Genomic DNA, 14942 nt, shown 5'->3' with positions numbered 1-14942 from the left:
GGGGGGGGGGGGGCCGGTCTGGACGTGGGATCCGAACCCTCGGACGGGAGCACCGCCGCGCTTCCCAAGCGGCGCACTATCCAGTGCGCCACCGGGCCGGCCCCCAAATCAATTATTTTTAATGCATATCTTTTTTTTTTTTTTTTTTTTTTGTCTTTTTGCAGGCCTGCCCCCCCCCCGGACTGGGGACCAGCAACGGGATTGCAAGCCTCGGTGTTGCTCCCGCGCCTCGCTCAGCCAGTGAGCGGGAGCCGGTCTGCACGTGGGATCCGAACCCTCGGACGGGAGCACCGCCGCGCTTCCCAAGCGGCGCACTATCCAGTGCGCCACCGGGCCGGCCCTTAAATGAATATCTTTTAAAGACATCTACATTTCTAAGGGCAAATATAATTTTGTTCTATTGGAATTCAAGATGTTATTTATCATGCTTTTGTCAGTACTTCGTTTTTATTTCCATTTTATTAAAATAGAAATTTCAGTAAATGTGTACTTGTCTTCTGTAGTCTATGACAGTGCTATCCAATAGCCATATAAGGTGAACCATATATGCAATTTAAGTTTTCTAGTAGCCACGTTAAAAGGAGTAAAAGCATGTAAAATTATTATTTTTTGTTTTCCTCAAAATATTCAAAATATTATGTTAACATATAATCAGTATAAAAATCATTGAGATGTTTTACCTTTTTATTTCATATTAAGTCATCGAAATCCAGTTTGCATTTTATACTTACAGCCTGTTTCAATCTGGATTAGCTACATTTCAAGTGCTGAGTAGCCACATGTGGCTAATGGCTCCCCATTGTACAGTGCAGGTCTGGAGAGTCAGAACAAATTCTTAGTATCTGAAGAATGGACAGATAAAAGGAGATATTTATTGTGTATGAATTGGATTTGGCCAGTATAATAACTAGTTGCCGAAAGTTGTAGTTGTCTTTATAGATATCAAAACTGGGCATTTTTACTCATTTGACAGTTAATTGGAGGAAATATGCTGGGAATATTGGGTAGGTGCAACTTTTACGTACTTGCCCTTAATATCTGTATTATGTAATTGTGTTATTTTTACTGTGTATACATATTTATACTTCCATGAGATTTCAGTATATGTCTAATAACCTTTAGCATAAATGCAGTTCCAACTACAACGAAGATTTTGTGCTACAGCTAGAGAAGGAACTGGTCCAAGCCCGACTGAGTGAAGCTGAGTCTCAGTGCGCCCTAAAGGAGATGCAAGATAAACTTCTGGATATAGAGAAGGTAAGAAACTACATAAATGCTGTCACTCCCAAATTAGAGGGAATATATCATAGATATTTAAGTACAAGTGTACTTTAAAAAGTTTGTGGAAAAGTAAAATTAAAAGAAAATACAAATCTTCCCATGAACTTTTTTTTTTTTAAATTGAAACATATCGATTGTACATATTTATGGGGTACAGAGTTATATTTCATTACACGTATACACTGTGTATTGATCTGTTCAGGGTAATCAGCTTATTCATCTTTGCAAAACTTAATCATTTCTTTGTGGTATACACATTTGATCTCCTCTCTTCAAGTCATTTGGTTACATGCAGTAAATCATTATTGATTGTACATTTCTGGGTTGATTTTGCACCAGTAGGGCTTATTTTTCCTGTCTCTCCATGCTTTTGTGTCCATTGACTAGTCTCTCACTATCTCTCCTTCCCCCTCACGTTTCTTACCTCTAGTAACCACAGTTCTTCTTTCTCCTTTTCACAGTTTAATTTATTATTATTATTGTTATTTATTTGATTTTTTGTTTGTTTTGTTTTGTTCTCTTTTTTTTTTAAGCTCCCACGTCTGAGAGAAAATGTGGTATTTTTCTTTCTGTTCCTGGCTTATTTCACTTAACATAATTTTCTCCAAGCTCATCTGTGTTGCTATGAATGGCAGAATTTCGTCCTTTTTTCTGGCTGAATAGTATTCCATTGTGTATATGTACCACATTTTCCTTATCGAGTAATCTGTCAGTGGACATTTAGATGGGCTCCATATCTTGGCTGTTGTGCAGAGAGCTGCAATAAACACGTGGTCAGGTATCCCTTTGACATGATGCTTTCCATTGCTTTGGGTAGATACGTAGTGGCAGGGTCATATGCTGGGCCATATGGTAGTTCTATCTGTAGTTGTTTGAGAAACCTCCCTACTGTTTTGCATAATGGCTGGACTAATTTACAATCCTACCAACAATGTATAAGGGTTCCCCTTTCTCTGTATACTCACCAGCATTTGTTATTTTCTGTCTTTTTGATAATAGCCAGTCTACCTGGGATGAGATGGTATCTCAGTATGGTTTTGATCTGCATTTCCTTGTTGTTTAGTGATGTTGAGATTTTTCAAATAACCATTGGCTATTTGTATGTCTTCTTTTGAGAAATGTCTATAGAGCTCCCTTGCCCATTTTTTAATTGGGGTACTTGTTTTTTTTTACTATTGAGTTCTTTGGGTTCCTTGAATATTCTGGATATTAGCTCCTTGTCAGATGCTAGTTCACAAATGTTTTCTCCCATTCTGTAGATTATCTCTTTGCTCTGTTGATTGTTTCCTTTGCTATGCAGAAACCTTTTAGTTTGATAAAATCCCATTTGTTTATTTTTTGTTTGATTGCCCATGCTTTTGGGGTCTTAGTCATAATATCATTGCTTAGTACTGTGTCTTGGAATGTTCCTCTGTGTTTTCTTCTAGAGGTTTTATAGTTTCAGGTCTTATATTTAATTCTTTAATCCATTTTGAGTTGATTTTGGTATACGGTGAGAGATAGAGGTCTAGTGTTCCAGCACCATTTATTGACAAAGCTGTCCTTTCCACGGTGTATGTTTTTAGCACCTTTATCCAAGATCAATTGGCTTAAGCATGTGTGTTATTTCTGGGCTTTCTATTCTGTTCCATTGGTCCTAGTGTCTGTTTTGATGCCAGTACCACATTGTTTTGTTTACTGTAACTTTGTAGTGTAATTTGAAGTCAGGTAGTTTAATGCCTCCCACTTTTCTCTTTTTGCTCAGGATTGCTTTGGCTATTTGAGATCTTTTATTGTTCCATATGAATGTTAGGATTGCTTTTTCTATTTTTGTGAAGAATGTCCTTGGTAGTTTGATAGGGATCGGGTTAAATCTGTTGATTGCTTTGGGTAGTATGGACATTAATTCTACAATTCATGAGCATGGAATATCTTTTCATTTTTTTGTGTTCTCTTTGTTTCATCAGTGTTTTGTAGTTTTCATTGTAGAGATCTTTCACCTCCTTTGTTAGATTTATTCCTAAGTATTTTATTTTTTGGTAGCTATTGTAAATGGGATTGCTTTCTTGATTTCTTTTTCTGCTAGTTTGTTGTTAGTGTATAGAAACACAATTGATATTTGTATACTGATTTTATATCCTATAACTTTACTGAATTTGTTTATCAGCCCTAAGAGTTTTTTGGTTGAGTGTTTTCCTGTATATAAGATTACGTCATCTGCAAACAGGGACAATTTGACTTCCTCTTTTCCAATTTGGATGCCCTTTATTCATTTCTCTTGTCTAATTGCTCTGGCTAGTACTTCCAGTACTTTGTTAAATAGGAGTGTTGAGAGTGGGCATCCTTGTCTTGTTCCTGTTCTTAGAGGAAAAGCTTTCAATTTTTTTTCCCATTCAGGATGATGTTAGCTGTGGGTTTGCCATATATAGCTTTTATTGTATTGAGATATTTTCTTTCTATACCCAATTTGTTGAGAGTTTTTATCATAAAGGGGTTGAATTTTATCAAATGGTTTTTCTGCATCTATTGAGATGATCATTCTGGTTTTTAACTTTCATTTTGTTGATGTGGTATATCACATCCAATGTATTATTTTACATATGTTGAACTATCCTTGCATCCCTGCATTGAATCCCACTTGATCACGATGTATAATGTTGGATTCTGTTTGCTAGTAATTTGTTGAGAATTTTTGTGTCTAAGTTCATCAAGGATATTAGCCTATAGTTTTTTTTTTCCTGTTGTGTCTTTGTCTGGTTTTGGTATCAAGGTGATGCTGGTATTATAGAATGAGTTTCCAAGAATACCCCCTGCTTTGATTTTTCAGAATAGTTTGAGAAGATTTGGCATTAAATCTTCTTTCAACATTTGATAGAATCAGCAGTGAAGCCATCCAGTCCTGGGCTTTTCTTTGTTGGGACACTGTTGACTACTGATTTAATCTTGTTACTTGTTATTGGTCTGTTCAAGTTTTCCATGTTTTCTTGGTTCAGTCTTGGTAGGGTGTAGTGTCCAGAAATTTACCCATTTCCTCTAGATTTTCAAGTTTGTTGGCTTTTAGTTGTTTATAATAGTCTCTGATGAGTCTTTGCATTTCTGTGGAATCAGTTGTAATGTCTTCTTTTTCAGCTCTGATTTTTGATATTTGGGTCTTTTCTTGGTTAGTCTAGCTAATGGTTTGTCTATTTTGTTTATCTTCTCAAGAAACCAACTTTTTGTTTTATTGATCTTTTGTATCATATTTGGGGTCTCTATTTCATTTAGTTCTTCTCTGATCTTTATTATTTCTTTCTGTCTGCTAATTTGAGGGTTGAATTGTTCTTGCTTTCTTGATGTGTAACATTAGGTTGTTTATTTGGGATCTTTAAGTTTTTTTGATGTAAGCACTTATTGCACTAATCTTCCCTCTTAGTACCGCTTTTACAATATCTCGTAGGTTTTGATAAGTTGTACTTGTATTTTCATTTGTTTCAAGGAATTTTTTTATTTCTTGCTTTATTCTTTGACCCATTGGTCATTCAGGAGCATGTTGTTTAATTTCTGTGTATTTGTGTAGTTTCCAAAGTTTTGTTCATTGTTAATTTCTAGTTTTATTTCATTGTGGTCTGAAGAGATACTTTATGATTTCAGTCTTTTTAAATTTGTTGAGAATTGATTTGTGGCCTAACATGTGGTCTGTCCTGGAGAATGATCCATCTGCTGATGAGAAAATATATTCTGCAGTTGATGGATGAAATGTTTTGTATATGTCTGTCAAGTCATACACAGACATATACAGAAAGACCCATATATTGGGGTCTCTCTCCCTTTAGATCCAGTAGCATTTGCTTTATATATCTGGGTGCTCTGATGTTGGGTGCATATATATTTTTGATTATTATATCTTCTTGCTGCATTGATATTTTTATCATTATATAATGTCATTCATTATCTCTATTTTTTTTTTTTTTTGTCTTTTTCCGTGTCCGGCAACGGTTCGCAACCCTCAGTGACGCCCCCGTACCGGACCGGGACCGGCAACGGGATCACAACCCTCGGCGTTGTCCCCGCGCCTCACTCAGCCAGTGAGCGGGAACCGGTCTGTATGTGGGATCCGAACCCTCGACGGGAGCACCGCTGCGCTTCCCAAGCGGCGCACTAGCGCAGTGCGCCACCGGGCCGGCCCCCATTATCTCTTTTTATAGTTCTTGGTTTGAAGTCTATTTTATCTGATATAAGTATGGCAGTTCCTGCTCATTTTTGGTTTGCATTTTCATGGAATATCTTTTTCTATCCCTTCACTATTAGTCTATGTGTATCTTTATTGGTGAAATGGGTTTCTTGCAGGCAGTATATAGTTGGGTCTAGTTTTTTAATCCATTTGGCTAGTCTATATCTTTTAAGTGAGAAATTTAATCCATCTACATTCAGGGTTGTTGTTGAAAGATATTGCCTTATTCCTGCCATTTTATTAATTTTTTATGGTTTTATATTTCTTTTGTTCCTTTCTTTCCTTTTTATTGTTTGTCTTTGTTGTTTGGTGTTTCTTTGTAGTGATAAGGTACATTTTCTTTTTCTTTGTCATTTGTGTATCTGCTCTACTAGTGGTTTTTATTCTTTCTCATGTATCCGTGATGATAGTTATTGCTCTTTTGATTCCAGATGTCAGACTACCTTGAGGATTTCTCATGATAGTGAATTCCCACAGTTTTTTTTTTTAATCTGGGAAAAATAATATTTCTCCTTCATTTCTGAAGGATAGCTTTGCTGGGTATAATATTCTTGGCTGGCAGTTTTTTTCTTTTAGCACTTTGAATATGTCATCCCACTCTCTTCTGGTCTGTAAGGTTTCTGCTGAGATTCCTTCTGTTAGTCTGGTGGGGATACCCTTAGTGCCTTGATACTTTTCCCTTGATGTTTTTAGAATTCTTTGTCTTTGACTTTTGACAATTTTACTATAATGTGTCTCAGGGAGGACGTTTTGAGTAGAATCTGTTTGAGCTTCTTGGATCTGGGAGATCATATCTTTCCCAAAACTTGGGACATTTCCATCTATTATTTCATTAAATAGGCTTTTAATGCCTTTTCCTTTTTCTTCCTCTTCCAGTACACCCATAATACAGATGTTTCTATGCTTAAGGTTGTTCGATATATCTCATAGGCTTTCTTTATTTTTTAAAATTCTTTTATTTATTTATTTTTTTGAAATTTAACTGGGTTAATTTAAAAAGCCTGTCTTCCAGTTCAGAAATTCCTTCTTCCACTTGTTCTAGCTTGTTGGTTAAGCTCTGCTGTGTGTGTATTTGTTGAATGAATTCTTCAGTTCCAGGATTTCTGCTTGGTTCGTTTTTATGGTTTTCCTGGATTATTATTATTTTTTATTTCATTGTAATTTCTATTTATTTTTTTCTTGCATCATGTTGAGTTTTCTTAAGATCACTGTGTGATCTTCAAGCATTTCACCCATTTCCTGTGTTTTGGGGTCTGGTATTGGAGAATTATTGTCTTCTTTTGGTGGTGTCATGTTTCCCTGTTTTCTCATACTTTTCATATCTCTTCATTGATGCCTGGACATCTGGTGGTGTAGTTGCTTCTTTTAATTTTTGGAGTAGTTTTTGAAGGGAGAATCTCTTATTTGTAGAAGTGTTCTGTATTGATAGTCAAGTTGGGTGTCATAGGTTTGGTTCTCAGTGAGTGCTGTAGTAGGTGACAGCTTGCTCCCTGCACCCTCTCTGCTGGGTCTGGCAGGACTTCTTGCTCTTGGGGAGGGAGGGTATGGATCCAGGTGGCCTGCATACCCACTGCACGCTCTCTACTGGTGCACACAGGTTAGCTGGGTCAGATAGAACTCTGAGCTCTCTGAAAAGGTAGGCATGGACCCAGGTGGCCTGCACACCTCTTACATGCTCTCCACTGGGGTGGGTGGACCTGTTGTATCAGGTGGGATGCTGAGCTCGCAGGGAAGGTGGGCATGAATCTAGGTGGCCCTTATACTCCCTGCATGTTCTCTGCTGGTGTGGGCAGGCCTGCCGGATCAGGTAGGAATGGATCCCAGACAACTGATTCACTCCCTGCTCGCTCTTCACTGTGGGGATGGGGTTGCTGGGTCGGACAGGGCTCTGAGCTCCCTAGAAGAAGGTGGGAGTGGATCCTCGTGGCTGGCACCTTCTCCCTATGCTCTCTGCAGGAATGGGTGAACCTGATGGGTCAGTGGGACTCTGACTTCCCTGGCTCTTATCCCAAAATGTTGACATCCAGTGGCAGTCTGGGACCACAGGGGCTGGGAGGACTCAGTGTGTACTTCCCTTCTGGAAAAATGCAGTCATGTGGGCTCTTAGCAGCTCCTCACACTGGGCTCACTGTCCACAAGGTCTGTACAGTTACTTTGCAGCCTGATTTGCAGGCATCCGTGTTCTCACTGAGAGTTCCTCCTTAATCTTCTGCCCAGGTCCTCTTTCTCCTTCTGATCTCTGATTCTTTCTCTTCTGCCATGAACTTTTTGAAGTACCCTGTACTTACTGAGCAATTAAATTGGAGATGGTGTTTGTACACAGTAGAGATCTTACATATTAGTTACTAAGAGAGGAAAGGAAAAAAATTTTTAAGATTGCACGTTATTCTTTGTTGCTCCCATACTCCTCAAGTGCCCATATTTAAGGATAAAAATGCTGATTAGAGCCCTTTTAGAGGAAAACAACCAGGATAATTTTCATAGGAAGAATATTTAAATGTTGCAGAAGAGAAACTTAGGGAACAGAAATTAACTATTATATTCAAACATTGTAATATCCAATATCATTTAGAAGAGATAGAATAGGACTAATACATAGACATTTCAGGGAAAATTTCATCTGAGTCTAATTGTTAGAATTGTCCAAGCTAGAACAGGTCACTTCAGGATATAGTATAGGAAGTTCCCCTTAGTCTGAGGTGTACTTACAGAATGTTAACTTACTCTTTTGAAGGATATGAAAGAACATCAAGGATTAAATAAGTAGTGGAAATAGAAAAACTTTTAGGTTTCTTATAACTCATATTTGAGAGTCTGTCTGTGTTCTAGATCATAAATTCTGAATCTCTCTTTTCCCCTCTATGAAATTATTGACAGCCTGGGCTCTTTGTTGAGTTTGTTCCTTTTTATCCCTAGGTAATATCTAGCTATTGAATCAAAAAGGCTCAGGTAATGGATATAACAGTCTCAGTTGTTCTTAACTATTTTCTTAATGAAATGTTATAGGTATAATGAAAATCAGTAGTGGAATAATTTTGGTAGAAATAAGCTTGCTATTTTTATATTATTTTTGGAAATTTTATTCTCCGATTTGTTGAGAGAGAAAGCCAGCAAAAATGCTGAAAGAAATGCGTAACAGAGTATTTGGTCTCTAACTTAGGAGTATTATGGGCTCTGTGATTTAGTTAAGAATCTCGGTTTTACAGTTAGAAAGATTTTGAATATTTGGTAGAAAGAAGTGTACTTGGGTCTGGTTTAAAAATGGATTTCTTAAGCGACCGTGTTAGTATACATGTTATAGAGTAGAAGGGACATGGGAAGGTTGCATGCTTCCTATTGCTTATTTCTTTGTGCAGCATCCTCTTTTTCTTTGTCTCTGGCAATCTTTTTAATACACAGGCAGTAAATTTCTGGTTTCTATTCAGAAAATATTTATAGTTAATCATAAGAATGTGTAATTGGTGAGAATAATTTTGTTCCATCATCCCTGTGGACTGAAATCTTCATGCCTACCATGTACTATTTTAGAGATAGAAAATTTCGTAGAAGCAGGCCTTGAAATGTCAATAGTACCTCAGTTTACTGAGGGAGCTTTTGTTAGGGACTGATTTTTTATCTCTTGATAACTCTCTAGAGCGGTTCAGTATGGCTACCCTATATCTTATGTAGGTCTTTTAGTATGGTAGCAGATTGACCTAAATCTTGTATCCATAATGCAAATGTTTAGATTACCTTGGTATTTATTAATTTATTGACTGTTTATGTAAATAGTGACTGATACACTTGACACCTCTTCCTAAGATGACATGCTGAGGAAATTACCACAGAAACAGGTTTTGGAATATTTCTGTTCTGCAAATCTTTAAAATATAAATGATGTTCATGTTTTACTTTGAGTTCTAATCAGAGGTTAGTAAGTTTGTTGCCATGTTGAAAAATATTTTTAATTCTGTTGCTCCATAACTCTGATTAGTATTTTATCAACAAAACAGAGTTAGACTTTCTGTGTTCTCAAAATTAAAAATAATTACCTTAATACATTGCTGGTGGAAACGTAAAGTGGCACAGCTGCTTTGGAAAAGTTTGGCAGTTTCTTAAAAGTTAAACATAGAATAATTATCTTCTGAGGCAGCAGTTCTACTCCTAAGTATATATTTAAGAGAATTGAAAGCATAATTCCACACAAAAGCTTTTACACAAATGTTCATAGCAGCATTATTCATAAAAAAGTGGAAACAACCTAAATTTCTGTTAACTGATGAATGGATTAAACAAATGTGTTATGTCTATACAAAGGAATATTATTTGGCAATGAAAAGGAATGAACCTTGAAAACACTGTGCTAAGTGAAATAAGCTAGTCACAAAAAGCCACATATTGTTTGATTCCATTTATGTGATATGTCTGGAATAAGCAAATCCATAGAGAGAGGAAGTAGATTAGTGGTTGCCATGGGCTGGGGGAATGGGAAATATAGAATGACTGCTTAATAGATATAGAGTTTGGGGGGGAGGAGGGGTGATATAAATATTCTGATATTAGATCATGGGAATGGTTAAACAACCCTGTGAATATTCTAAAAAGCACTGACTTGTATACTTTAAAAGGGTGAGTTTTATGATTTGTGAATTATATTTCAATAAAGCTGTATAAAATTAAGTACAATTATGTATGGGACAAAATAGCTCTTATGTGTGCTATATTTTATTTTATTCCTTAAATTTAACAATCCCAAATTAAATTTTCTGTTGCTTTAGAGGAACAACTCCCTTCCTGATGAGAATAACATCGCAAGTCTTCAGGAAGAACTAATCGCTGTGAAACTGAGAGAAGCAGAAGCTATTATGGGTTTGAAAGAACTTAGACAGCAAGTCAAGGATTTAGAGGAACACTGGCAGGTATATCGATATATTTTATGTGCTTTATAAAAAAGAGTATAAAACCCCAATATCCAATTTGTGAGAGTTTGAGGTAGCTGATGAGTAGGAGATGAATTTAAACTGATAAAGACCCTGCTTATGTCAAAATTTAGAGCATTTATAAATTTGAGAGTAAGTTTAAGCTTTGCCCCTTCCTAATTCTTATAATGAAATAAAAGATAGAAATCAAGTCATATTTTTGTTGTTGCACCACTGTGCTTATATAACTTTTCCTAAAGAACTGTAAGAAAATGTTTCTTTTATATAGTATATATTTTTTTCTTATGTTAATATTAAGTTCATTGTTGATCAGTGTGAAACATCAGAATGGTGATTCCAATATAAATTTGTCCATAAATGTGTAACTTCTTTTAAAAATTGGTTATCTCACAAAATAAATGACCTTAAGCTAGTTGTATGCCCACAAACGTATTCATGTATTAGGAAAACTGATGATTAGGAACAAAGTACAATGATCTGTAAGACAGAAGAGAGAGAGGAAGAAAAAAAAAAAAAACACTACACATAGTTTCAGAATAGTGATCTTGGTTTGAACTGAGGGAAGGAAGGGACATCTAGCGAGGACTCAAATAAGTCCTTGACATTGCCCTGGCTGCTGCTGCTGCTTTTTTTTATTTTTTATTTTTTTTTACTTAGATGTATTTTACAGAAGTATCAGGCTACAATAAACTGGAAATTTAAAAACAAACAAAACAAAACTGGTCCTTCACCACAGATATTTTGAGAAACACTGCCCTTAACTTCCAATATTGATTCCTTAATGAATGGCCCCATTTTTTTTGTTTGTTTGTTTTCTTGGGATTTCATTGACAATAATGTGAAAAATCTCTCATAAAAAAATTAGAGTGAAAATTATATTCTTTACAAAAATTAATCCACAGTATAGAGAAAAAAAGTTTTGAACTGTATCTGATTTTATATCGCAGGTGTGCCACTTACTGGCTGTATGACCCTCCTGAAGTTACTTAATCCCAATGTCCAGTTTTTTAAATGTAAAATGAAGATAATAGTGCCTACCTTTTAAGATTTTCTGGGGGTGAAATAAAAGAATGTGTGGAATGTGCTTACTGTAGTACCCAGTCTGAAATAAGGGTCCAGTAAAATTAGCTCTTATTTTGATACTGAGAGTATTTCTTGCAATATAATTTTTATGCTTTAGCGCCACTTAGCTCGTACTACTGGGAGATGGAAAGATCCAACTAAGAAAAATACTGTGAATGAATTACAAGATGAATTGATGACCATTCGACTTAGAGAAGCTGAAACACAGGCAGAAATAAGAGAAATAAAGCAAAGGATGATGGAAATGGAAACACAGGTATGATGGGAAAGTCAAATAGCTTTAAAAAGTATCATTAGCAGATCAAAGGTTTATGCACAGATTGTATCATCCCAAAATAGAGGTAAGAGGTGATGATGTTAAACTGTGTAGATTGCCAATTTTCTAGCCCAAAGGAAGAGGGCTAAAAATTGTTTTCTTTGATTTTGGAGATTTAATCTCTTTGACCCATTCAAGAAAGTTTAAACAAATCAAACTCCATTTGACTTTATTAAGCAAAACTCAGAGGGTTGCCTTGTTGCATGACTTGAGAGGGAACATTCATGTGGAGCAAAATTTCTCAACCTTAACACTTTTAACATTTTGGGCTAGAAAATTCTTTGTTTTGTGAAGCTGGCCTATGCATTGTAGGTTGTTTAGCAGCATCCCTGATCTCTACCCACTAGATGCCAGTAACATCTCTCCCACCCCGGGTTGTAATGACCAAAAATGTCTCCACACATTGCCAAATGTCCCCGGGGGGGTGGGGGTGGGGATTACCCCTAGCTGAGAACTACAGATGTGGAACATAATATGAATAATGCTTCCTGAAGTTGTAAAATGTGGTGGCCCTGAGTAGTCAATTCTAAATATTGCCCTTCTCAAGTCTCCCCGTTCTCTAATAAATTCTATCTGAAGTATACTTGACTTAAGATCTGCAAAAGACTTTTTATGAAATCCATTTGCATTGTAAAATCACATTTGGTTTTTATGTGGTATGTTTGTATGAACCGTATTCAATATATTCTGTGAATGTTATTCGGTTTTCAAATTATTTATTCAGTCAGTAGGGGGCATAGTTAACTCATGTATCATTCTGTATTCCAGTGTGCAAAACAGTCATCTCATCTCAAACATGATAACATGAATATGTAATTTCTTTAGAATAAATGTCTTGTTTTATATTGTTCAAAATTATTGTATTTTTTCGTGTAATTAAAAATAACAGGAAAGAGATACTATAAGATTTTGAAGAATACAGATCTAGGTTTTATAATGGGGATTTTTATTTTTATAATAAGATTGTGTTTTAGTAAAGATATTAAAGATAACAGACACAGCTTTTAAGCCAGTGTTGAGGATTTATTTCACAATGGGTGGAGGTGAATGAATTAAATTCAGCAAACATTGTTTTGAGAACTTGTCAAACACAAAGCACTGTCCCAGTCACTAAAGGACTTAGGCAAGAGAAATCAGGCATGCACAGACTACACAAGGGTACTTCAAAAAGTCTGTGGAAAAATAGAGTTAATACGAATCTTTCCATAAACTTTTTGAAGTACTCTCGTATTTAATGTAATTCAGAAATCTTGTAAGTAGAGAGTTAGGTAGAAATTGTTATGGAGACTAGAAGGGGAAAATTAATTCCAACTAGGTGGCTTAGGTAAAGGATTCCTACGAAATTAGTGTTTTGAACCAGGACTGACTAATAAGTGTGAATTTGGATGGATTTCTCTGGAAGGTGATGGTGTGAGGCAGTGGTTCCTAAATGCCAGTACTTGGACTGATGATGACCCATGAAATTTTCTCATTGAAAAAATGAGAAAAAGTAAATAAAAACAGTGTGGTGTAATGGTGGTGGTATATAGTCATCTAAAGAGTATTGTATCAAACACTCATGTATCCACCATCCAGATTAAGAGATTTGTCTGTGTTGATGTGTGTAACGCAAATTTCTTCATTTTAAGGACCTTTAGAAAAGTACATCTAGTAAGCATACCTCAGTTCACTGAGCCACTCTCCTCTTGCTGTGTACGGATTTTTTGCTGTTTACAAACAGTGGTGCTCTGAACATTCTTGCATGTGTTTCCTTGTGTATATTTCCAAGAGTTTAAGTACAGGAATTCTTATCTTTTTTGTGCTGTGTACATTGTTGGCAGTCTGGAGTTTATGGACTCCTTCTCAAAATAATGGTTTTACTGCATAAAACAATATACATAGGATTGCAAAGCAAACCAGTTGTATTGAGTTACAGTTGTCAAAATACTAAAACAAATTTGTGGTCTAGAATACATACACAGAGACACACACAACACATTCCCATTGCTGGATTCAGGTTTTAATATTTTAGATTTTTTTGGACATATATTCATAAGTTAAATTGTGCAGTAATTTTCCCATCCTTTTAATTTTAACTTATCTGTGTGTTTATATCTCTGATAAACATCATGCAGATGGATGCTTTTTAAAATCCAATCTGATAAATGGTTGTTCAAGTCTATGAATGTAATGAAAACCACTGAACTGTGTACACTTGAAGAAGGTGAATTTTATGACACGTGAACTATATCTCAGTAAAACTATTTTAAAAATCCATTCCCCATTTCTTTTAGCTGTCATATTTAGTTCACATTTTGTGATTCTATTTAGGTTGATGTCTGACACCTTGCTAAGCTATTTTCTGTTTGCTCCAGGTGTTCATTATGTCTTCCTCTTCTTCTGCCTTCTCTTGAATTTATTGGACATTTATTACGGTTCCATCTTATCTTTACAATTGACTTACATATACTCCTTTAAAGAAATTTTGTTGGTTGTTTCTCTAGGTTTTCTAATGTACATCTTTAATCAGAGCTTACCTTCAAATAATAAAGTATGTAATAAACAAATTATGAATAATAAATGATAATTATATGCTTCATTTGAAATACAAGGTTCTTACCATAGTATGTTCTCAATTCTTCTCCCCTCCTTTGTGCTATTGTTGTCATACATTTTACTTTTACATATGGTACAAACATAATATGTGCTACTAATTTTTATAATTTATTTATTTATTTGACCAGGAAGGGGATTGCAACCCTTGGCATGGTGTGGTCTGCACCACTCTCAGCCAGTGAGCGCACCCGCCATCCCTATATAGGATCCGAACCCACAGCCTCTGCACTACCAGTGCCGCACTCTCCAGAGTGAGCCACAGGGCCGGCCCCTAATTTTGTTTTAAACAGTTACCTATCATAGAAATTAAAATTTTTTCTAATGAAATTTATTTTCCTTTCAGTTATTCCATTTGAGCACTGTTCATTTCTGTGTGTAAATCCATCTTTCTGTCTGGCATCTTATTCTTTCTGCTTTGAGAACTTTCTTTAACATTTCTTATAGTGCTGGTCTACTGGCAATGGATTCTCTTAGTTTTTATTTGAGAAAAAGTTCATTTCTCTAATTTTGAAAGATATATTTGCAGGGTGTTAGAATTCTGGATCCACTGTTTCCCCCC

The 14942-nt window shown here is 35.8% G+C and overlaps 1 protein-coding gene across 3 annotated transcripts in view; it reads left to right on the top strand.

Annotated features, from left to right (window-relative positions):
• Positions 1–14942, top strand: part of LOC103603332 (ecotropic viral integration site 5 protein homolog) — a 142876-nt gene that overhangs the window by 25030 nt on the left and 102904 nt on the right. For 2 of the 3 annotated variants that reach the window (XM_008587821.1, XM_008587823.1), the window contains exons 5-7: positions 1123–1257; positions 10228–10368; positions 11570–11728. In XM_008587821.1, coding sequence (XP_008586043.1) covers positions 1123–1257; positions 10228–10368; positions 11570–11728 — 435 coding nt within the window. The remainder of the gene's footprint in view (positions 1–1122; positions 1258–10227; positions 10369–11569; positions 11729–14942) is intronic. The other variant, XM_008587822.1, reaches the window with a different exon arrangement.

The sequence above is a fragment of the Galeopterus variegatus genome, unplaced genomic scaffold (genome assembly GCF_000696425.1).
Source record: "Galeopterus variegatus unplaced genomic scaffold, G_variegatus-3.0.2 Scaffold4551, whole genome shotgun sequence".
NCBI classification, from domain to species: domain Eukaryota; kingdom Metazoa; phylum Chordata; class Mammalia; order Dermoptera; family Cynocephalidae; genus Galeopterus; species Galeopterus variegatus.
This window is presented reverse-complemented; position numbering and strand designations above follow the sequence as displayed.